The sequence below is a fragment of the Podarcis melisellensis genome (assembly GCF_964234715.1).
Source record: "Podarcis melisellensis genome assembly, chromosome: 1".
Classification (NCBI taxonomy): Eukaryota; Metazoa; Chordata; class Lepidosauria; order Squamata; family Lacertidae; genus Podarcis; species Podarcis melisellensis.
Genome location: NC_138528.1, coordinates 82,094,240 through 82,119,173, shown reverse-complemented (window position 1 = coordinate 82,119,173; position 24,934 = coordinate 82,094,240). Strand labels below are relative to the sequence as shown.

Below are 24,934 nucleotides of genomic sequence, written 5' to 3'. Positions count from 1 at the left end.
TCCCCCCAAATCAATAAACATCAATAAAAAATACATAGCTAACTGAGTTTCTACCCCCCAACAAAAAGCTTGCCCCACCCCCCCAAAAAATCCGGGCTACGCTCATGATCAAAACCGTTGTATTCCTTTTGGCCAAAAGAGCTTTTGCACATCTGAGTCTTCAAGTCAGCAATTGCAGGATTCCTTTGAGACCTTTGTCCAAATGTAGCCACTTTCTTTTGGTGCCATTTCTTCTCATGGCAGATGCGGTGTTTTTTAAACTTTACTTCAGAAAACATATGCCAGCATTTCTCTTGACTCCACTTTTTTCTTAATTGTCTTGCTTGATAATGTTGTGTTACAGATTACTTGGAAAGCACGAAAGGCAAGTGGCTTCCGTTTGCAGTGCTGTTTCTTACTCATAGGCTTATTGTATTAATTCCACAAACTAACAATCAGAGATCAGAAGTCATGATCTTAGTTGATGATCTTTTGCAAGTTTCCTTTTCACTATCTTAAATCCCTTATCTGTAAAATGGGAATGCATGTTGTAGGTTTTGCTTTTGCAGTAAAAAAATTCTTTTTAGCATATTCACAATATATTGTTGCCGTCATCTAATTTTTAAATCTATTTAGTTGAGTTAAAACCCACTACCTAAGTTTTAAGTCCATTTGTAGGGATGTATACCATTGGTTTTGTGATTGCAGTTGAAGAAACATAGTGGGTGGAATTCAGAGTAGCGCAAAGTGGCCCGTGAGCAGGGGAACGAGGTCCACCTGCACAATGGGACCCTCCCCACTCTCTTCTGCCATGCACTCCTCTCGCTCCCAGCTCCAGGTTTTATCCCAACCCTCTACATCAGATTGAGGGATTACTGGGGGCACAAGGTGGAAGGAGATGTGGCATGAGTGGACTTCATTCTATGCACACAACTACTCAGTTGAATCCCACCAAGTATCTTTGCCACCAAGGACGCAGACTGTTTTTTTTAAAAAATGTAATAATATTTTTATTAACTTTTTACAAAAAAAAATCATTGAAAGAAAAGAAAAGAAAAACCCCAGCAGAACTAAACACCACCACCACCACACACATACAATACTGTTTTTGAGGTTATTTTTTTTAAAAAGCAATTCATATTAAATACTTAGTTTGGGATTACTTTAATCCCTTGACTTCCCTCCATCCCCACCCTAGGTTCAATTTTATTATTTTCATTTAGGCACACCCACAAAAATCTTAACTTCTATTTTCTTCCATTTTTAATACATTTTCTAACATGTTACAAGTGTTTTCCGAAATTTACTTATGCGCATTGCTTTGTATGTATACAATAAGCATTTCCCATTCTTCTTTATATTGTTATCATCTTAATTTCTAGATTTCCCAATTATTTTAACCATTTCAGCCCATTCCATTAACTTAATTTACCAATCTTCTTTAGCTGGGACTGTACTGAGCTAGGATTATCTAAATGGCCTTTTCTTTTCTTTTTCTTTTTACCTTTCCAATATTTAAATGAGGTACAGGCCATGAATTTTAAAGCATTCTTCCAGAATTTCCCCCTGAGGATTATGTCTCACATCTTTTATTGCACAGTAAAAAGTACATATGACCTTGTTTCAAAGAAGGGTCAGGCAATTCCCTCCCACTCAGCTGCCAGACCCCTCTGGCCAAGCTGGTAGCCACGGGTGGATGAGGGGTGTGCTCTATGTAAATAAAAGTCAGAAAGGTAATCAATTATATATTGTTAAGTAGTTAAGCTTTAAACAAATTTACTCTGTTTCCACTGTATTTTAGATATCCCACTTGAACTGATTGGCAGGAAGATGGAGAATGATGATATCACAGAAATAAAAGATTTTTACCTCACCAAGATGCCTGATCTTCTGAAGTGCAAATCTCCCTCTTTGTGGCAATTCTGCTAACCTACTTGATTACGCTGGTAGGGAATTGGGCAGTTCTCTTGGCCAAAGGGACAGATGTTCACCTCCAGACCCCCATGTAACTCTTCCTCAGTAATTAATCTTTTTTACGGTAGATGTCCTTTGTCCAACTGTCACTGTGTCAAAGATGCACCAGGTCTTCTTGTCAAAGGACAAGGCAATATCATTTGTTGGCTGCATGCTAGAACTCTTATTTCTGATTGCTGTGGTGGGCACTCACATTTTATTGCTAGCAGAGATGGCATATGACCGGTATGTTGCTATCTGCAGTCCATTATGCTACACAAACGTCATGAAAAAAGCTAATAATAATAATAATAATAATAATATATTTATACCCTGCCCATCTGGCTGGGTTTCCCCAGCCACTCTGGGCAGCTTCCAACAAAAGATTAAAAATACATTAAAACAGATATTGCTTTGAAGAGACTTTGTCCTCCTGAGAAAAGTCCCATTGAAAGCAATGAGACTTCAAGGTTAAAGTAAGTTCCATTGAGTTCACCAGAACGTGGGCACAACCCATTTTCTATGGATCAGGGCCATTGCATTCAAAATACCTTTTGGCCAAATGAATTTGCACACTTCTGAGACTTCAACTCAGGGACTGCTGGATTCCTCAGAGACCTTTGTCCCAATATAGACACTCTGTCTCGATGCCATTCCCCCAACCACCATGCCAAAAGAAAAACAATACTTTGCCCCTTTGACTCAAGTCAGAGGCAATGTTTATTGAATTTTAGTTCAGAAGAGGCATGGCACCATTCTCCTGATGAGATATAAATTCTTCACATTGCCCTCTCTTACTGTGGTGCTCAAGTCTACAAGGAAAGCAAGGAAGGCAAGTAGATGCTTTATTGTACTGGCAGACTTAGGCAGTCAAACATTTTAGCTAGGTAGTGCTATTTTTTAGTAATAGGCATACTGTATTCATTCAATGAGCTGAAGATCAAACATTAGAACTCATGATATCAGTGGGTGATGGGCAAATTTCCATGTCACAATCTCGAATCCCTTATCAGTAAAAAGGGACTTTATACTGTAGCTTTCGGTTTTGCAGTAGAAATACTATATCATCTTGACAATATACATTGTTGTGATGACTTAATTTTTAAATCCATTTTGTTTTCAACTCTGTATTAAAACCCATTCCATTGATTTAAAATTCAGTTGTGGGAATGTATAAGGTAGGTTCAGTTACTGCTTTTTAACAATTATTGTATGTCTGCAATACACTGGTATCATTATGTAAATTTCTAACCCATTTATTTTTATTAAACATTGACAGATTTGGCAAATAATTCTCTTACCCTAAAAAGGTCTGGTATTAAGAAAAAGTGTAATTTTGGAGGGTAATGTTGTTAGATGCCACAATACATGTTTTATTGATTTTAGGTGTTGTTGTTTTTTTTAAAAATGATATTTTCCTCTTTTAACATGTACTTTTAATGAAATTTTTAAATGAAAAATAGATTAATATTTTGAGAAATCTTATTTTGTTAGTTGAAAAAAGCTGATGAAAAAGCTGGAATAATTTGTATTTGGTTTTATAAAGTTTAACATATGCAACAAATAGACATTGACTTGATTAATATATTTTAATAGCAAATTAATGCTATCTTGATGTAGCCAAAAAGGTACCACCCATACCAGGAAATGGTATCATCTAATGTAGGAAACCCTGACATTTGCAGAAGAGGACAACATCTTGGGGTGTGTGTGTAAGTTTTAGGTGGAGGAAAACTATCAAACTCAGCATGCTAATTGTCCATGAAATGCTGTCTCACTGTGGAAAGGAGTGAATAAAACACTGTGGGTGGACATTTTTAGAAAGATAACAAATGTCTGAACATTGAAGGAGCCTGGCACCCTTAAAATTGATAACAAGTAGACTGAGGTGCCTAAGATGCCCTAGATTTGGGGCATCAGCACCCTGCATCCCAATTGGCTGTCTTATTAATAACAGAACTACCCTTAGGTTACAAACATAATGATCCCTGCTCTTGCCCAGACACTGAGGTTCAGCACCAAGGGCCTTCTGGCAGTTCACTCACTGCGAGAAACCAAGTTACAGGGAACCAGGCAGAGGGCCTTCTCGGTAGTGGCACACCCTCCCATCAGATGTCAAAGAGAAAAACAACTACCAGACTTTTAGAAGCCATCTGAAAGCAGCCCTGTTTCGGGAATCTTTTAAATAAAGATTATTGTATTTTAATATTCTGTTGGAAGCTGCCCAGAGTGGCTGGGGAAACCCAGCCAGATGGGCAGAGTATAAATAATAAATTATTATATTATTATTATTGCTCTCTTAACAAATCTGCTTTCTTTTCTCCGTACTTTAGATATGCAATTTGAGTGGCAATGGAGAAAACCAATATCACAGAAACAAGAGATTTTTACTTCACAGAGCTGTCTGATCTCCCAGAAGTGCGAATTGTCCTCTTTGTAGCAATTCTGCTGATTTACTTGATCACGCTGGCAGGAAATGGGGCAATTCTCACAGCAATAGCAACAGATAGTCACCTCCAGACCCCCATGTACTTCTTCATCAGCAACCTGTCTTTCCTGGATGTCCTTTGCCCCACAGTAACAGTGCCAAAGATGCTCCAGATCTTTATGTCGGAGAACAAGACAATATCATTTATTGGCTGTGTATTACAACTCTTCTTTCTGATTTATGCCGTGGGCACCGAAGTCTTCTTGCTCTCAGTGATGGCGTATGACCGCTATGTGGCTATCTGCAGTCCCTTGCACTACACAAACATCATGACAAAACGGCGGTGTGTTCAGCTGGCTGCTGGGACCTTGCTAACCGGCTTCATCAATTCCATGATTCATACCTCATTGACCTTTACATTATCCTTCTGTGAGCCCTATAAAATTCACCAATATTACTGTGATATCCCACCACTAATGGCTGCCTCTTGCTCCTCTACCTACCTCCCTGAACTGGTTGCTCTCCTTGTGGCTGGCATTTTAGGAGGTGGTGCTTTCCTGGTCACTCTGATATCTTATGTCTATATAATCTCTACTATCTTGCGCATGCACTCTGCGGAGGGAAGGCGCAAAGCCTTTTCTACCTGTGGTTCCCACCTGACTGTAGTTTTCCTGTTTTATGGGACCACCATTGCCACCTATGTTCGCCCCACTTCCAGCTATTCACCCAAACAGGACAGAATTGTTTCCATGTTGTATGGGATTGTTACTCCTATGCTAAACCCTATGATTTACAGTCTGAGGAATAAGGATGTTAAGAGGGCCTTGGTCAAAGCATTTCGCTTGAAATTATTTTAATGAAATTACTGGGTTCATTCCATTTGTCCTTGATTACTGTCCTTCAAATACGTTGTACTTCTGCGCTAAAAGTTACTACAATATTCCTTCCTTCCTTCCTTCCTTCCTTCCTTCCTTCCTTCCTTCCTTCCTTCCTTCCTTCCTTCCTTCTTATGAGCTTGTGCTGGGAGACAATCATTTAATGACCTGTTATGAAGTACCCTATTTTCTGAAATCTAATGCGCACTTCTTGGGGGCCAAATTATGTTGCGAAAATAAAGGTGTGCTTTAGATTTGATGGCGCATTAGATTTGAGTAAATACCGTATGCAGTTTGGACACAAGTCTGCAATTCTCACATGCAATCTGACACTCAAATTTTCCTAGATACTCATTTGAAAACACGGGTGTGGTGAAGGAAGGCAGAGAAAGAGGATGTTGGCTCAAGGGGTGAAAGGTCTTTTAGAACCAGGGTGGGTGGGTGACTAGACTTGTTTGCTTGCAGAAGAGAAACAGAGATATTCACAGGAATTAGGGGGCGTTCAAGAGTGGGGTTCTGAGAAGGTTTTAAGGCAAAAATAGCAAGAATGCAAGTTAGAGACTTTGGGCAGTCACCCTTTAGCAGTGGGAGGGTATGGATAGTGAGGAAAGGGGGAATTGAGATTTTAGGGTGAGACAACAGGCAAGGAAGAGAACACGTTTCCCCAAGAGAAGGGGACTTCATGGGGCTTCAAAGCAGAAGGCAGGGGAAGGAGAGGGAGGGGTGGACCTGAGAGAGTTTAATGCATTTCCTGATTCTGCAAGGATGAGGTCTGTTGGGGTTGATGGTGGTGACATGGAAATCTCCTCAGCATAGGAATGAAGGAAAGCCAAGGGTAAAATGCAAGGTGTGTGAGTGTGTTGTTCCACAAGAAATGTTCTTCTACAGAGACAGGCAGTGTCTCTTGGGTAACCATGGATTCCTAGATAGTTAGGTGAAAAGCATCAGCTCTTATGTTTGAGTTGGGCTTGGAGATTAATAAAAAGGTAAAGTGTGTAAACTAATGACAAAGGTTAGTACTTAAGGCTAAGAAAGGTTGGTACTTAAAGATAAAGGGACCCCTGACCATTAGGTCCAGTCGTGGCCGACTCTGGGGTTGCGGCGCTCATCTCTCTTTATTGGCCGAGGGAGCTGGCGTACAGCTTCCAGGTCATGTGGCCAGTATGACTAAGCCGATTCTGGAGAACCAGAGCAGCGCACGGAAACGCTGTTTACCTTCCCGCCGGAGCGGTACCTATTTATCTACTTGCACTTTGACGTGCTTTCGAACTGCTAGGTTGGCAGGAGCAGGGACCGAGCAACTGGAGCTCACCCTGTTGCGGGGATTCGAACAGCCGACCTTCTGATTGGCAAGTCCTAAGCTCTGTGGTTTAACCCACAGTGCCTCCCGCATCCCAAGAAAGGCTCCTTAGCCTTCATCAACTGTCATGAATGAGCCAGCCCCAAGGGAAAGTTTGCAGCCAGCTCACAGTGAAGGAAGTAACCAAGAAGAGAGAGGGAGAGGTAACTACAAGACAGGATGATTATAGCCGAAAGTCAACTTCCCTGCCCTCAGGAATGTCAACTGATAGCAGAGTTGCAGAGAGTCAGCTGGCAGCTTGCCAGCGCACTAGTGAAGGACAAATGCAGGGGCTAGAAACGAAAGCAGCTCAGAGAGCGTGAAGGACCATGGAAGTACTGTTTCAGAGAATGAGGAAGGGGTGGGAGCTGACCCCCTTAGTCCATGGTCTGGGGGCATAAGGGGGGGGGGGTTCCTGCAAGACAGAATATGTCACAAGAGGAAGTTTGGCTGTTTCTGGTCTCGCCGGAAACATGCTCCTTAGAAGGGACATCTTTGAATTATTAGATGGACAGCTGCGATCGCCGCTCCAGTGAACTCTGTTTTTGCAATAAATCTTCTAGTTAATTAACTACACTCATTTTTTATCAACACTCCCTGACATCTACACATATTGAAGGCATTGGCATGTTGAAGTTGATACTGATTTTGCTGACTAATGCAGCTTCCGTCTGTGTGTTGATAACAGGAAGATAATCCTGGCAAGCTATTTGAGATACCATCTTCTTTCTCCCTATTTGTGACTTTCTAATAGCTGGATAGTTAACAGCGCAAACCACCATTTCTAGATTCTTCTGGGTGGCCTCGCAAATGGAAGATAACAGGAATGCAAGATGCAGTTTATAAAAAAGCCTTTTAAACCAGGTTTGGTCCCAAGTAAATCTGCTGCCCTTGAACTTCATAGAAATCAATGAGATTTTATGGTTAAATAAAGTTTGCTTGAGTTCTCCAGAACATAGGACTAACATTTTTTTTCTCTGGATCAGGAGCATGGGCAGGGAGGGGCAGCTGCCCCCCCATCAATAAAAATCAATAAAATTATATAGCTAACTGAGGTTCTGTCCCCCAACAAAAGCCTGCCCCACCCAAAACAAAAATCCTGGCTATGCCCATGATGAAGACCATTGTATTTTTTTGGCCAAAAGAGCTTTTGCGTGTATGAGTCTTCAAGTCAGCAACTGCAGTATTCCTTAGAGACCTTTGTCCAAATGTAGCCACTTTCTCTTGGTGCCATTTGTTATCATGGCAGATGCAGTGTTTTTTAAACTTTACTTCAGAAAACATATGCCAGCATTTCTCTTGACTCCACATTTTTTAAAAAATATTCTTGCTTGATAATGAGATTTCAAGGTTAAAGTAATTTCCATTGAGTTCACCAGAACTTGGGCACAACCCATCTCCCATGGATCAGGGCCATTGCATTTAAAATACCTTTTGGCCAAATGAATTTGCACACTTCTGAGACTCCAACTCAGGGACTGCAGGATTCCTCAGAGACCTTTGTCCCAATACAGACACTTTGTCTTGATACCATTCACCCACACTACTATGCCAAAGGAAAAACAATACGGTACTTTGCCCCTTTGACTCAAGTCAGAGGCAATGTTTATTTAATTTTAGTTCAGAAGAGGCATGGCACCATTCTCCTGATGAGATATAAATTCTTCACATTGCCCTCTCTTACTGTGGTGCTCAAGTCTACAAGGAAAGCAAGGAAGGCAAGTAGATGCTTTATTGTACTGGCAGACTTAGGCAGTCAAACATTTTAGCTAGGTAGTGCTATTTTATAGTGATAGGCAAACTGTATTCATTCAATGAGCTGAAGATCAGACATCAGAACTCATGATATCAGTGGGTGATGGGCAAATTTCCATGTCACAATCTCGAATCCCTTATCAGTAAAAAGGGACTTTATACTGTAGCTTTCGGTTTTGCAGTAGAAATACTATATCATCTTCACAATATACATTGTTGTGATGACTTAATTTTTAAATCCATTTTGTTTTCAACTCTGTATTAAAACCCATTCCATTGATTTAAAATTCAGTTGTGGGAATGTATAAGGTAGGTTCAGTTACTGCTTTATAACAATTATTGTATGTCTGCAATACACTGGTATCATTATGTAAATTTCTAACCCATTTATTTTTATTAAACATTGACAGATTTGGCAAATAATTCTCTTACCTAAAAAGGTCTGGTATTAAGAGGAAGTGAAATTTTGGAGGGTAGTCTTGTTAGATGATACTATACCTGTTTTATCGATATTGGGATTTTCCTCTGTCATCATGCATTTTAATGAAAAATTAATGACATTTTTAAATGAAAAATATTTTGAAAAAAATCTTATTTTGTCAGTTGAAAATAGCTGATGAAAAAGCTGGAATAATTTGTATCTGGTTTTATAAAGTTTAACATTAGAAAACAAATGGACATTGACTGGATGAATATATTTTAATAGCAAATTCATGCTATCTTGATGTAGCCCAAAGGGTACCGTGCACACCAGGAAAAGGTATAATCTGATGTAGGAAACCCTGACATTTGCAGAAGAGGACAACATCTTTAGGTGGGATGTTTTAGGTGGAGGGAAACTATCAAACTCAGCATGCTAATTGTCCATGAAATGCTGTCTCACTGTGGAAAGGAGTGAATAAAACACTGTGGGTGGACATTGCAACATTATGTTGCCGGTCAAACTTGTAGTTTTAAGAAAAACAACAAATGTCTGAAAATTGAGGGAGCCTAGCCCCCTTAAAACTGATACCAAGGGGACCGAGGTGCCTACGATCCCCTAGACGTGGGGCGTTGGCACCATGCTTCCTGACTGTCTCTCTTATCAATAACAGAACTACCCTTAGGTTTCAAACTGAATGATCTTGCTCTTCTAACAAATCTGCTTTTGTTTTCTCCGTGCTTTAGATATGCTATTTGAGTAGCAATGGAGAAAGGCAATATTACAAAACCAAAAGATTTTTACTTCACAGAGCTGTCTGATCTCCCAGAAGTGCGAATCTTCCTCTTTGTAGCAGTTCTGCTGATTTACTTGATCACTCTGGCAGGGAATGGGTCAATCCTCATGGCAATAGCGACAGATGTTCACCTCCAGACTCCCATGTACTTCTTCATCAGCAACCTGTCTTTCCTGGATGTCCTTTGTCCAACTGTCACTGTGCCCAAGATGCTCCAGGTCTTCTTGTCAGAGGACAAGTCAATATCATTTGTTGGCTGTGTATTACAACTCTTCTTTCTGATTGATGCTGTGGGCACTGAAATTTTATTACTCTCAGTGATGGCGTATGACCGCTATGTGGCTATCTGCAGTCCCTTGCACTACACAAACATCATGACGAAATGGCGGTGTGTTCAGCTGGCTGCAGGGACCTGGCTAACCGGCTTCATCAGTTCCATGATTCATACCTCATTGACCTCTACATTATCCTTCTGTGAGCCCTATAAAATTCATCAATATTACTGTGATATCCCACCGTTAATGGCTGCCTCTTGCTCCTCTACCTACCTCCCAGAACTGGCTGCTCTCCTTGTGGGTGGCATTTTAGGAGGTGGTGCATTCCTGGTCACTCTGATTTCTTACATCTATATAATCTCTACTATCCTGCACATGCAGTCTGCTGAGGGAAGGCGCAAAGCCTTTTCCACCTGTGGTTCCCACTTGACTGTAGTTTTCTTGTTTTATGGGACCACCATTGCCACCTATGTTCGCCCCACCTCCAGCTATTCGCCCAAACAGGACAGAATTATTTCCATGTTGTATGGGATTGTTACTCCTATGCTAAACCCTATGATCTACAGCCTGAGGAACAAAGACGTTAAGAGAGCCTTGGTCAAAGCCCTCAGCCTTAAAATATTTTCATGAAATGGTTAGGTTCTGTCTTTCCTATCCTTCAATACTCTCAGAATATGTTGGACTTCTGAGCACATTCTTGACTAATACTTGATTGATCATTTGAGAGGGAAAGCAAATTAAGTCTTGATATCAGCCCTGGTCCAGATTTTTCTCAGTTTCACAGGACATATTTTAAGGGAGTAGAATACACAGCCTTTAAAAGGGTTTATCCTGGGTATTTAAACTGTTGTTTTCATAAAGATAATAAGTCTAAAGCCATGACTGTTTTTGGTGTTCAAATTAGTTTTCATTGAAGATTCCATGGGGTTAGTTGTACATTTGTGGGTTCACACTAGTTCACAGTCTTACACCTGGAGTAACAACAGCAACAACAGCAGGCCTTAATATTTGTGAGTACCGATGGTTCAAACTCCTTGCATCAAGGAATTCTGGAATCAGGAGCTTCAACCTGTCTTCACTTAGTGCCTGAGAGTAAGTCCACCTGAATGCAGTGGGAGTTACTTCTGAGTGTAAACATTTTATAAAAGATATTTGCTCCAATTCTTCCTTTGTTTATCTTTTACTCTCACTATATGTATTTCCCCCTGGCACTGAGCCCCTATGCTGTAACTCATCTGCATCTAGACTGTATGCTCCTTGACTCAGCAACCCTCTTGCTCATGTTTCTCTGAAAAGTGTCATGTATCCTAACAGAGTTATAAAAGAATACCTAAACAGCTCAATCTTCTTAATACAAATTGATAATGTTTGCAGATGATATTATTCTGTTCATCACAAAACCTCACAGTTCTGTTCCAATATTACTGCAAACCATAGATGTTTTTGGCAATATCTGTGGATATACTATAACCTGGTCCAAATTGGAGTTGATGTTAATAGGAAATAACCTTTTTGGTTCAACCGTTTAAACAATACTAATTTTGTATTTGCATAGACAACATTAAATAAAACATGTTTTTTCATTGTCCTATATTGAAATATTTTTGGCAGAAGGTAACTGAAACTATCAGAACTGTATGGAAAACCTTACATTTACAGAGCAAAATATTCGTTTGAATTATATACACAGCACATGGAACCTTACAGAAGGACAATATGAGTGGCCTCTTCATGCACTTAGCACAGCAAAAAGACTGATACTGATTAACTGGAAAAATAAAAATGTGGCTCCCTTCTACAGTTGGATTGAGGACTTCCACAAACTCGCAGCATATGAACAACTTGCATATAAACGCACACTTGCCATGGACAAATTTAATGATATTTGGAATCCATTCTTACAAATACTGTAATAGGTTAAGATCTGGTGAAGTACAATACAGTGGTACCTCTATATACGAGCACCTCTGGTTACGTATCCTTCGGGATATGCATGCGGCAAACTTGTGGCTTTCATTTTAGGAGATGGCGCTTTCTTGGTTACACTGATCTCTTATGCCTATATCATCTCTACTATCTTGTGCATGCAGTCTGCTGAGGGAAGGTGCAAAGCCTTTTCCACCTGTGGTTCCCACCTGATTGTAGTTTTCCTGTTTTATGGGACCACCATTGCCACCTTTGTTCGCCCCACCTCCAGCTATTCGCCCAAACAGGACAGAATTGTTTCCATGTTTTATGAGATTGTTACTCCTATGCTAAACCCTATGATTTACAGTCTGAGGAATAAGGATGTTAAGAGGGCATTGGTCAAAGCATTTCACCTCCAAACATTTTCATGAAGTGGCTAAATTCTCTTTTTTCTGTCCTTCAATACTCTCATATGTTTGGCTTCTAATCATATTCTTGACTAATATTTGACTGATTGATTAAAAGGAAATAAAATCTGGTTGATATCCTCCTCCGTTTCCACAGGACATCTTTTAAAGAGAATAATACATGGCCTTTTGTTTTGATATAGGGTAAAGTTTTGACACCATGACTGTTTTTGCTGCTCTGATTTGTTTGCATCGAAGCTTGAATGGGTTAATTGTGCATTTGTGGGTTCACACTAGTGCACAACATTACATCTGGGGTAACAGCAGCAGCAACAACAACAACAGGCTCCACTATTTGTGAGTACTGATGGTTCAAGCTCCTTGCAACAAGAATATTTTGATTCAGGAGCTTCGACCTGTCCACACTAAATGTAGCAGCCTTGCCTGAGAGTAATTACACATGAACACAGTTGGAGTTACTCCTGAGGGTTGCAGTGTAAACATGCATAAAATGCATTTGCTCCATTTCTTCCTTTGTTTCTCTTTTACTCTCAATTTATGTAACCCCTTCTGCTATTGTAGCCCCTGTTCCACAACCCACCTGCCTCTAGATTGTACGTTCCTTGAGGCGGTATCTCTCTTGCTTATGTTTCTCTGTAAAATGTGTATCCTAACAGAGTTACTGTATAAAAGTATACTTAAACAGCTCCATCTTCTTCTCCCACACACACAAAAATAGGAAGACATTGCTCTTGGAAAAACTATGAACAACTATGTATATTTTAAAAGTGAAGTTGTTGTTGTTGTTATTTATAAAATTTGTTAGCAACTTGCAACCAAACAAACAGACAGGAACCCTCTCACATAAATACATTAAAACCAAGAGGAAAAAGAAATACATTAACAACATACCACCCACTTCTAAATGGCCACCAATAGTTAAAGACCAAAGGCCAGGTTATAGAGGAAATTTTTGCCTGGTAGCCCCTGCTTTGCTTGCACATGATCCCAGGTTCAATCCCTGGCACCTCCAAGTAGGCTTTTGGAAAATATCCTGCCGAAACCATGGGCAGCTGCTGTCAGTCAGTGTACCTGCTACTGAACAAGATGAGGCAGTGGCATAGCTCAGTGGAAGGTTGTTTTCCATGTACCTATCCTTTGAATTCTTTTTAACGATGATAACCAATACCTCCCTTTATATTCATGTCGAGATGTGAAGCAAGCAACTTGTGGTGGCACCATGTTTATACAGTGGTACCTCGGGTTAAGTACTTAATTCGTTCCGGAGGTCCGTTGTTAACCTGAAACTGTTCTTAACCTGAAGCACCACTTTAGCTAATGGGGCCTCCTGCTGCTGCTGCACGATTTCTGTTCTCATCCTGAAGCAAAGTGCTTAACCCGAGGTACTATTTCTGGGTTAGTGGAGTCTGTAACCTGAGGCGTATGTAACCTGAAGCGTATGTAACCCAAGGTATCACTGTATCTCCCCGCCCCCAGGTACATCTGGTGACATAGGTGTCTACTTTTCAGCACCACTTTGTCAGGTTTCTGTAGGGACTTGACTTGATGTGACTAGCTGTAAATTGCTGGTATTCCATCTGATGTACTATATAGGTTGTAATTTTATATGTGAATGTTTTGCTTTTGTTTTAATGGAATTCATGTTTTATGTTGTAAGCTGTCCTGGTATCATTAATAGAATGATGGCCAGACTAGAAATCGAAATCATAATATTAAAAACGCCAAACACTCTCAGTGTTACTCAAAAAACTATTCCATCCTTCCTTCCTTCCTTGAATCATGGAGTCACTAAATTAAGTCTTCTTGAATTTGCCATAACTTTGGGAGAACTCAGCTACCCTGAATCAGAGTCATAGGATTCAAAACACATTTGGGCCAAGTAAGTTTTTTCACTTGCAACTTCAAGTCAGGAAAAGCAAGATGCCCCAGAGACACTTGTCCCAATGTAGACACTTCACCTTAATGCCAGCTCTCCCCATGGCAAAAGCGGGAGTGGAGGGGGGAGAAGGCTTTCCCCTTTTGCCAAATGGCAGTGGCAATATTTCTTATATTATACTTCAGAAGATGTACATTCCTCTTGACTCCACATAAGTTCTTCACATTGCCCTCTCCTACTGTGGTGCTACAGATTGCAAAGAAAGCAAGAAAGGCAAGTGGGTGAATTTCATTATACTGGCAATCTTAGGCAGTCAAACATTTTAGGTCTGTAGTGCTGTTTTTTTAAAAAATGGATTCATATTGTATTCATTCAGTGTACTAAAGATCAAAGATCAGAACTCACTGAGACATCAGTTGATAATGTTGGGCAAGTTTCCATTTCATAATTAAAAGTCCCCTATCTGTATAATGGAAACATTGGTGGGAATGTATAGATATATGGTAGGTTTAGTAATTGTTAGTAGCTTTGAATATATTGTTGTCATTATCCAAGATTTAAATCTATTTGTGAGAATGTATACTGTAGGTTTAGTGACGGCAGTCCAAAAATGATAGTATCTTTGGCATATACAGTAGAACCTCGTTTTTCTAGTGTCTCGGAAGCCGAATGTTTCGGAACCTGAATGCTGAAAACCCAGAAGTAAATGCTTCCGTTTTCAAATGTGCCTCGGAAGGTGAATGGCTTCCACTGTGTGTTTTTCAATTTTCTCAATGGAAGTTGCTGACAGCCCATTGAGCCTCAGTTGTCAAACGTTTCAGAAGTTGAACGGTCTTCCGGAACAGTTTACGTTCGACAACTGAGGTTCCACTGTATCAGCTGATGTAGGAATCCTTGAATTTTGCAGAACTGGGCAACATCTTCAGGGCAAAAAGCTTTAGGAGGTGGGTAACCATCAAACAGCCTGCTCAGTGAGCATGAAATGCTAACTTGCTGTCTGGGGTAAGGTGGAGATAGAAAGGAGTGAATAGAATGCTATGGTTGGACATTGCAACATTGTGTTGCAGGTCAAACTAGTATATTTGATAAAGTTAATAAATATACCTTTTAAATGCTAAAAGCAAGACACGGTGCAATATATATATATATATATATATATATATTCATTCATATATATATATATATATATATATATATATATATATATATATATATGCTTTCGTAGATTTTCACGGGTACAGGAATGCAGGTTTTGGTGTCCTCGGGTGTCTTCCCGTGTAAAAGTTGGGGTGTCTAGGCGACGTTTCGACGAGGTCTCACTCGTCATCTTCAGGCTGGTGCTTTCGGCTTCTTGTTACTGGAACAGAGCAGGATCTCAGTGTTTGAGTTCCTATAAATACTGTTGAGGGGGTGTGGTGTATAGCCTCCAATGTTCTGGGCAGAGAGGAAGTTCCCAGGCTAGTGTGCCTTTTCTTCTTTTGTTCCTTAATTACTTTTGTTCTTAAGGAACAAAAGAAGAAAAGGCACACTAGCCTGGGAACTTCCTCTCTGCCCAGAACATTGGAGGCTATACACCACACCCCCTCAACAGTATTTATAGGAACTCAAACACTGAGATCCTGCTCTGTTCCAGTAACAAGAAGCCGAAAGCACCAGCCTGAAGATGACGAGTGAGACCTCGTCGAAACGTCGCCTAGACACCCCAACTTTTACACGGGAAGACACCCGAGGACACCAAAACCTGCATATATATATATATATATATGAATGAATATATGAATATATGAATATATGAATATATGAATATATGAATATATGAATATATATATATATGAATCATACAATCGTAGAGTTGAAAAGGTCCCCAATAGTCATCTTGTCCAAACCCCTGCAATTTAGGAATATCTTTCAGGCTTTGGTACTAATGTATTACCCATCATTCCAGTGGTCTCTAAAATTTTGAACAGAATAATTTACATTACATAGTATATGATACAGTTTATATTATTAAACTATTATTTTCATCAAGTCTGCATTCCTATGCCATAGGATTGTGCAGATCTTCCTCTGCATGATCAGAGAAAGAGAGATATTTCAGTGGAGAGGGATCAGGGATGTCTCCCTTCAGAAGCATACCCTCCAACATTTCTCCGATGAAAACAGGGGCACTAATAATAATAATAATAATAATAATAATAATAATAATAATAATGTCCTGCCCATCTGACTGGATAGCTTCCAACATATATAAAAACATAATAAAACATTAAACATTAAGAAACTTCCCTATACAGGACTGTATTCCAATGTCTTCTAAAGGTTGTATAGCTATTTATCTCCTTGGCTTGGGGGTTGCATAGCTCCAAACCCTCCAACATTTCTCCAATGAAGACAGGGACATCCTGAGGAAAAGCAGGACATTCTGGGATCCAGTAAGAAACTGGGACAGCTTCTGTAAATCTGGGAATGTCTCTGGAAAATAGGGACACTTGGAGGGTCTGCAGAAACAGTGGCAAGATCTCTTGCTATTGCTGTTGGTGCTCTGAAAGTGGTGAGGGAACAAATGGGGCCTTCTGGGGTTTTACCAGGGGTGGGCAAGGGGTGGTTTCAGATCCCCTGCATCCAATGCTCTGCAACCATCACCTCCTTTGAAGTTAGTGTTTGTACTTTTTCCCAAATGGAATAAATGAGAGGGAAATTTCTTTTTTTAAAAAATATCCCTCTGCAAGGAGAGTAAAAAGGAATATCAACACTGCCAGTGGTGGTTCATGGCGGGTGGTGGGTGTGGAAGCTCAGGGATGATGAACTGGGTCTGCACTAAGAGACAGCCAAGATGGCAAATCATTTCACAGTGAAAAGTAAATATGACCTTGTTTCAAACAATGTTCAATGGAATCTGTATTGATATTTTGGCAACTCTCTTCCACTCAGCTGCCAGTTCCCCTTGGCCTGCTTGGTAGCCGTGTTTGTGGCAGGGATACAGGTATGGTACAAGTTCTATGTGATTAAAAGTCAAATGGTCTATCTGTTATACACTCCTGCTCACCAAGCCCGTTTACCTACTAATCCCTTTGCAAACTCCTACCTCCACACCTGGCCTAACCCCTTTTTAAGGAGGGCTGGTTGGAGGTGCTTTAGAGAGTGTGGTTTCCCACCTTTAAAGCATCAAGGTTTAACAGAGGAGGTAGCTGCTTCAGAGCTATTTGCCAAACTGTTGAAGCCTCCCCTCTCCATTAAACCTTGCTGCAGTCACATTTTACAGACAGTGCCTCTCATTCTTATTTAAGAAGCTCACTTGGACCATCCTACTGCTCACTCACTCACTCACTCACTCACCTGCCTGTCATTGTGTCATCATGCAGGAGTTGGTACGGCCACCATGTGAACCACAGCATGACAACAGTGTTACTTTTTTGTATATAGGAAGATATAGACCTACTTATTGTTAGCAGAGTCACTTGAGTAACAGAAGTAGTATCTGGAAAGAAGAGAAACTGAGAATACTTCACTTAGTAAACTGAACAAGAGCAGTATATAATATGAGGAGAAATAAGCAAAGGTTTCTTCATTCAGGCCTAGTACATGCCAAGGAGACATACAACTACACAGGGGGAAAACACATTCAGAACAGCACAGCAAATCAGAACTCAGTAATGATCACAGCATTCTGATTCATTGCAAGAAAACACCTTCATCTCTCCTCTTGGTTGGCTGTCTTACTAATGATGGAATTAACCCTTGGGTTACAAATTGAATGATCCCTGCTCTTTCTCTTCAAACACCTTTAACAAATCTACTTTCTCTCTGTGTGCATTTTAGATATTCTAATTGATTAATTTGATTGGCAGGAAGATGGAGAAAGACAACATCACAGAAACAAAAGAATTCTACCTGATCGAGCTTTCTGATGTTCCGGAAGTGCGGATTTCCCTCTTTCTTGTGTTTCTGTTGATCTACTTGATCACTCTGGCAGGGAATGGGGCAATTATCTTGGCAATAGCAACAGAAGTCCAGCTCCAGACCCCCATGTACTTCTTCCTCAGCAATTTATCTTTCCTGGATATTCTTTCCCCAACTGTCACTGTGCCCAAGATGCTCCAGGTCTTCATGTCAGAGGACAAGACAATATCATTTGCTGGCTGTGTATCACAACTCTTCCTTCTGATTGATTTTGTGGGCACTGAAGTTTTCTTGCTAGCAGTGATGGCATATGACCGCTATGTGGCTATCTGTAGTCCCTTGCACTACACAAACATAATGAGTACACGGCTGTTTATGCAGCTGGCTGCTGGGTCCTGGCTAGCTAGCTTTATCCATGCCTCGGTTCTTACCTTGCTGACCTTTACATTAACTTTCTGTGTGCCCAGCAAAGTTAACCAGTATTACTGTGATATCCCTCCACTGGTTGCGATTTCTTGCTCCTCTACCTACATCTTTGAACTGGTCCTTCTTGTTGTGCCTGGTATTTTAGGAGCTGGTGCTTTCCTGGTCACTCTGATCTCTTATGTCTATATCATTTCTACTGTCTTGCGCATGCAGTCTGCTGAAGGAAGGAGCAAAGCCTTTTCTACCTGTGGTTCCCACTTGACTGTAGTTTTCCTGTTCTATGGGGCGACCATGGGCACCTATGTACGCCCCACCTCCAGCTATTCCCCCAAACAGGACAGAATTGTTTCTATGTTGTATGTGGTTGTTACTCCCCTGCTAAACCCTTTGATCTACAGCCTGAGAAATAAGCAAGTTAAAAGGGCTCTGGTCAAAGCACTTGGCTTGAAAAGATTTCCATGAATGGGCTCGGTTCATTTTTTCCTGTTCCTCAGTACTATCAAAATGTGTTGTTTAGCCCATTCAGAAGTATCTCTCAGACGTGGCCCAAATCCCCAACACAGGTCTGTTTTTAAGGGAGAAGGCCACATGGTTTCCTCCCTCTTTCCTTTTCATTTGTCCTGCACAAAGTGAGAAAATCACTTTTGTATGGTGGTCCACATTCCCTCCACGGCTGTAAGCAGGGACAAAGCAAAAGTAGTTAACCTCTCTTTCTTTTACTTTAAGTGGCTATAAGGCTTTAAGCAGGCCTGACACTTGACAAGTCCTCTTGCTCCCTATTGGGCAGGTGGTGTTGCAGCCTGGCACCATCTCCCCTGCAAAATCCTGTGGCAGTGCTGGGTGCAGGACTTAGTCAGATCATCGCCTGCCTGAAAATTGGCCAATCACAGGCGGGCTGCCGTGGAGGACCTCCCTGGGGGAGGGGCAAACTGCAATAGAGGGATAAATACAGAGCCTGCCCAGGCCTCTTCACGCACTTTGTCTCAACTGTGTAATTCCACTCCATTGGAAATAGGCCAGTTCTGCTTGTTTTGTTATTTTAGAAGTAAAATGTGAAAACTCACCCCCCCCCCCGCAGCCATAGGGAATGCAGCAATGGTCTCTTGCTGTTTTAAATGGCACCACCTGTTCATGCATCATAATAATAATAATAATAATAATAATAATAATAATAATAATAATAATAATAGTAGTAGTAGTAGTAGAAGTAGTAATTTATTTGTACCCCACCCATCTGGCTGGGTTTCCCCAGCCACTCTGGGCAGCTTCCAACAAAGATTAAAAACACATTAAAATATCACACATTAAAAACTTCCCTGAACAGGGCTACCTTCAGATGTCTTCTGAATGTCAGGTAGTTGTTTATCTCTTTGACATCTGATGGGAGGGCATTCCACAGGGCGGGTGTCACTACTGAGAAGGCCCTCTGCCTGGTTCCCTGTAGTTTTGCTTCTCACAATGAGGGAACTGCCAGAAGGCCCTTGGCGCTAGACCTCAGTGCCTGGGCAAAACGATGGAGGTGGAGACACTCCACCATTTAGGGCTTTAAAGGTCAACACCAAAACTTTGAATTGTGCTCGGAAACATACTGTGTAAGTCCACAATTTACACTGGGGTTACGCTCCAGGGACATTGCCTAAAGCCAAAATTGCCTAAAGCCAAAACCCCATTGAGTTGCCTAAAGCCAAAACCCCATTGAGTTCAATGGCAGGTGGGATTGCCAAAGGCATTTTTTCTTGGAACCCCATCTGCCTTCCTTCCCCTTTTTGTTTTTAAAAATTGCCACACACATAAAACTGAATGTGCACAAGTTTAATGCACATAAATTATGGGATTACTGTACTCATTTTTAAAAGAAGAAGAAGAAGAGTTTGGATTTGATATCCCATTTTATCACTACCACGAAGGAGTCTCAAAATGGCTAACATTCTCCTTTCCCTTCCTCCCCCACAACAAACACTGTGAGGTGAGTGGGGCTGAGACACTTCAGAGAAGTGGGACTAGCCCAAGATCACCCAGCAGCTGCATGTGGAGGAGCGGAGAGGTGAACCCGGTTTCCCAGATTACGAGACTACCGCTCTTAACTACTACACCACACTGGCTCTCAAAATGAGACTGTTTCCCTTTTAACCTTTTAGGTACTAATTTGGATAATTTATTGTTGTTCTGTTGTTCTCCCCTTACTTGCCTCAGTGTGTGTGTGTGTATTTTGCTTTCTCAGAGAATTGTCCAGCACTTTTGTTGTATATTCTTTTTTCTGGAGGGGGGGGACTAATAACTTGAAACCATGTTCCCTACCAGACCCCCACTTCTTCTCTGAGGAGTGGGTAAGGGTTGGGGGGGGGAGAGAGAGAGAGAGAGAGAGAGAGAGAGAGAGAGAGAGAGGAGAGTACCCTTGTTAAGATAAAACAAGCTTGTTCCGTCTACCATGTGACAGCCCTTTAAATATTTGAAGATGGCTATCATATCTCCTCTCAGCCTCCTCTTTACAAGGGTAAACATACCCAATTCCCTCAACTGTTCCTCCAAATGCTTGGTTTGCAGACCCTTGATCATTGTGGTCTCCCTCCTTTACACACATTCCACTTTGTCAATATCCTTCTTACATTGTGCTGTCCAGAACTGGACACAGTATCCCAGGTGTGGTTTGACCAAGGCAGAGCAGAGGGGGACTATTACGTCCCTTGATTGGGACACTATAATGTATTTTTCGCTCTATAAGACGCACAAGACCATAAGACACACCTAGTTTTTGGAGGAGGAAAACAAGAAAAAAATAATTCTGAATCCCAGAAGCCAGAACAGCAAGAGGGATTGCTGCACAGTGATCCCTCTCGATGTTCTGGCTTCTGGGATAGCCGCACGAAGCCTCTTCAGGGCAGGGGGAGCATTCATCACGCTGCCCTGAACAGGCTTCGCGTGGCTATCCCAGAAGCCAGAACAGCGAGAAAGTACTTCTGTTGATGCAGCCTAGAATAGCATTATCTTTTTTTTGCCACTGCATCACACTGTAGATTCATGTTAAACTTGTGGTCTACTAAGATCCCTAGATCCTTTTCACATGCACTACTGGCAAGCCAGGTACCCCCCACCTCCCATTTTATATTTCAGCAGCTGATTATTCCTGCCTAAGTGCACAACCTTGTTAGTTTTGTTAGTTAGTTTTGGCTCACTTCTCCAATATGTTGTGGTAACCTTGAATTCTGATTTTGTCTTCTGCTGCATTAGCTATTCCTCCCAATTTTGTGTCATCTGCAAATCTGATGATCATCCCCTCCATTCTTTCATCCAAGTCATTATAAATATGTTAAACAACAATGGACCCAGGACAGAACTCATCAACCATTCATCAATCATAGTTTTGTCTTCACTCATTGGCTAAAAACATTTAAAGGTGGGGATTTGCTATTTTTTAAATAAAAAAAATAAAGCTTAGAGTATTAGCCCTCAAATAGGTATGGGCCCTGGTGCAATGCTGTTTTTGCTTAGGAAGGGAGGAATGGGAAAGGAGGGCTAGTAAACCCCATTTCACACAAGACCCATATACAAAGAGTTTTGACTCCAACTTAAAACACTTTTAGAACAGATAGTCATTGTGTACTCTGAAGCATCAGTGAATGCAGGTTTAATATGAGTAGAAAAGGATGTGATAGACATTACTGACTTCACTGGTTTGGCACCTCAAGCCCTCTTGTCCAGCAGGAAATTTGAGCAGGTCAGCACAGTATGTGGCGCCTCTTATGGAACACCCATGGCTAGTAAATAGAGGGGAGAAATCATCTCCATGAATAGTGATGGGGGAGAAATACAATTCAGTTTGCATTTAAAGGCGAACCCATCTAATTAGCACTTTCTGAAACAATGAAACACACCGATGTCTCGAAATTTGCACTTCTCTTAATTTTGCAATGTAGTTAAGTGATGTGTACAAAAATGCATAGATTATGGGAAAGTATGCCTACAAATGCATCATTACTGACAACATCATACAAAAATCCATGAGAGAAAATTGTTTTTCAAGTATGTGTACATCAGATATGGGGAAATTCAAACTAGAACGCTGCAGAATTTTCATGAGGACTTTAAAAAATACAAACTGATGTAGAAATGTGGACAACTGGAAATATGAGAAACTTAAATTGGCAGATTCACTCATCTCTATCCAAGGTACATCCTACAGGGGCTTGAATGACCAGTTGGCTGGCCACCCTGCCACTCCAAAGGTGACAGCTACCTTTCACCAGAAAATCCAATAGATGGATAACCACTTGTGGGTGGTGGAGGCAGTACAGATAGTCATCCTTTTCCCAGAATGCTTCGTTCATTAAGAGTGCAGGAACAACAGAATCAGAGACATTTGGCCGCAAGTGGCCACTGTAAGGGAAGGTGCTGTTGCTAGAATGGAGGGAGGAGGTGCCCAGTTTGGAGCAATGCCTTTGTTAAGACTTGTTGCAGTTTTTTGTCTCTCGCTATTAGTATTAAATAAAACTCGTTAAAAAGGACTTTACCTTGTTTTCCCTGCTCTTGCTACAACTGGGGGAGAAATAGCTTTCCCGTAGCCTTGACAATTCCCTTCCAAGGGAAGCCAACATGGTGCCCTCTCAAAGTTGTAGTTTATATCACCCCTGAGCATTGGTTGATGGGATCTGGAGGGCACCCCATGGGCTCCCTATGGGAAGGTCTTTATCACTAAACACAGCTCTGAAATGGTAATCAGTGTAGCATTTATCTCAGGGTCACAGAATCATAAAATTGTAGAGTTGGTCAACTGTAATACTACTATTTATTTAAACACAGGACCAGGTCTGCACTTTATTTAAACCATACAATAAAAACAATTTCTTCCCATCACTCTCTTCAAGGCCCCCTTCACTTCTTTGTTCCTTAAGCTGTAGATCAGAGGGTTCAGCATGGGGATAACAACAGCATAAAAAACTGACACCACTTTGTCATAGTTCAGAGAATGAGCCGAGCTGGGTTGAAGATACATGAAGAAGAGGGTGCCATAGAAAATGATAACAGCTGTCATGTGTGAGGCACATGTGGAGAAGCCTCTTTGACTCCCACCTGCAGAGTGTTTCCCAAAGATGGCAGACAGAATGTAGACATAGGAGACGATGATTGCTGAGAGGGAACTGCATAAGTTGATTGCAGATAGAGCTAAAAGCTGGATTTCCTTCGGTCGAGTGTCAGAGCAGGACAAAGCGAGAAGCGGTGGGTCATTGCAGTAGAAATGATTGATCACATTTGATCTGCAGAAGGACAGCTGAAAAGTCAAGGCTGTTTGAACCACTGAGCTCGCAAAACCATAGATATATACACTGGCCACTGCCGCAGTGCAGAACTTCTTAGACATAACTACGTAATAAAGCAATGGGTTGCAGATGGCCACATAGCGATCATATGCCATCACAGACAGCAGGAAGAATTCAGTCATCACCAGACCATCAAACATGTAAAACTGTGCTGCACACCCAGCAAAGGAAATGGTTTTCCTTTCAGCTAAAAGGTCCCATATGGCTTTTGGAGTAACTGCAGAAGAGTAGCTGGCATCCAGGAAAGCCAAGTGACTGAGAAAGAAGTACATTAGGGTTTGTAGCTGTCGATCCATCCTGATCAAGATGATCATCCCTAGATTTGCACCCAGAGTGATGGTGTAAATCACCAGGAATGTGATAAAGAGGATAGCTTGCAATTCTGGATGATCTGTGAATCCTGAGAATATGAACACAGTCACTTGGGTTTGATTTTTTGCGGTCATTTATCCTAGGTCTTTTCACCTGCCAGGGAGAGGTAAAAATGTAAACTTGAAAGGAAGAAAATAGCTAGACTTGAAGATTTATTGGCAGCACAAATTGCAAATTTGATCAACTGGAGCTAACCAGCTTCCAAATTCAAAAGTACATTTCAAACATACAGGATAGAAAAGGATGTAAAAAGGACATCTGTTGTCACTGTGCAATGGATCAAAGAGTTGATCTCTGTGCTTGCTTTTCAGCAACTCTAAATGGGAAAAGTACTCTTTTAAAATCTTTAGTTAGAAGGATAACATTAGAAGCAGTGTGAGCTGGGAGGGAGTCTGATTCCATTTTGCATTATCTTTCTTATTACTGCAGAGCTGCAGAAGAGTTCTACATAGCACTGTTACTCTGAAGGTGATGGTGGGACTTTTTCAATGTTGTCATAATAATGACAAAAGTGGATCAATAATCAAGCTGTTGTGCATATTCTAATTCTGGAAAAATATATTTGATCTAGTGCCAGTGGAAAAACCCCTCTTCCATTTCAGATTTTATTTTCATCTACTTTCATTTTATTTTTACTATCCTCCCCTCATTAAACGTTACTTTACAATTTGGGCTGATAGGTCTTGCATTATCTCCCTTTTCTTTTGCTTATCTTTTTCTTGCTCACGTGTTTTGGAAGCCTGCTTTTTTCTTTTTCTTTTTAAAAAAGCTGGGTTTTGAGTCTGCATGGTGCTTTGCGTGGACAGGCGGAGTCCCCAGATCCTGCGCGGTCCCCCGTCATGTGGAATAACGACTCAAGACAACGTGCTATGGGATTAAATTGGCCAC

General features: G+C 41.0%; 4 protein-coding genes across 4 annotated transcripts; 3 read left to right on the top strand and 1 right to left on the bottom strand.

The window, feature by feature from the left end:
- Positions 1 to 4,284: 4,284 nt before the first annotated feature.
- Positions 4,285 to 5,217, top strand: LOC309366877 (olfactory receptor 5V1-like; the record flags this gene model as incomplete). The annotated part of the gene is made up of 1 exon (XM_081905793.1): positions 4,285 to 5,217. One exon carries the CDS (start codon positions 4,285 to 4,287, stop codon positions 5,215 to 5,217), a length of 933 nt encoding a protein of 310 aa, XP_081761919.1.
- A 4,298-nt stretch (positions 5,218 to 9,515) lies between these two features.
- On the top strand, positions 9,516 to 10,451 carry LOC309366862 (olfactory receptor 5V1-like; the record flags this gene model as incomplete). The annotated part of the gene is made up of 1 exon (XM_081905752.1): positions 9,516 to 10,451. One exon carries the CDS (start codon positions 9,516 to 9,518, stop codon positions 10,449 to 10,451), a length of 936 nt encoding a protein of 311 aa, XP_081761878.1.
- A 7,434-nt stretch (positions 10,452 to 17,885) lies between these two features.
- LOC309356730 (olfactory receptor 5V1-like) lies at positions 17,886 to 18,821 on the top strand (the record flags this gene model as incomplete). Its single annotated transcript, XM_081888375.1, has 1 exon — positions 17,886 to 18,821. The coding sequence occupies one exon, from the start codon at positions 17,886 to 17,888 to the stop codon at positions 18,819 to 18,821; it is 936 nt and encodes a 311-aa protein (XP_081744501.1).
- Positions 18,822 to 23,175: 4,354 nt separating this feature from the next.
- LOC309366697 (olfactory receptor 5AP2-like) lies at positions 23,176 to 24,120 on the bottom strand (the record flags this gene model as incomplete). The annotated part of the gene is made up of 1 exon (XM_081905463.1): positions 23,176 to 24,120. One exon carries the CDS (start codon positions 24,118 to 24,120, stop codon positions 23,176 to 23,178), a length of 945 nt encoding a protein of 314 aa, XP_081761589.1.
- Positions 24,121 to 24,934: the final 814 nt, after the last annotated feature.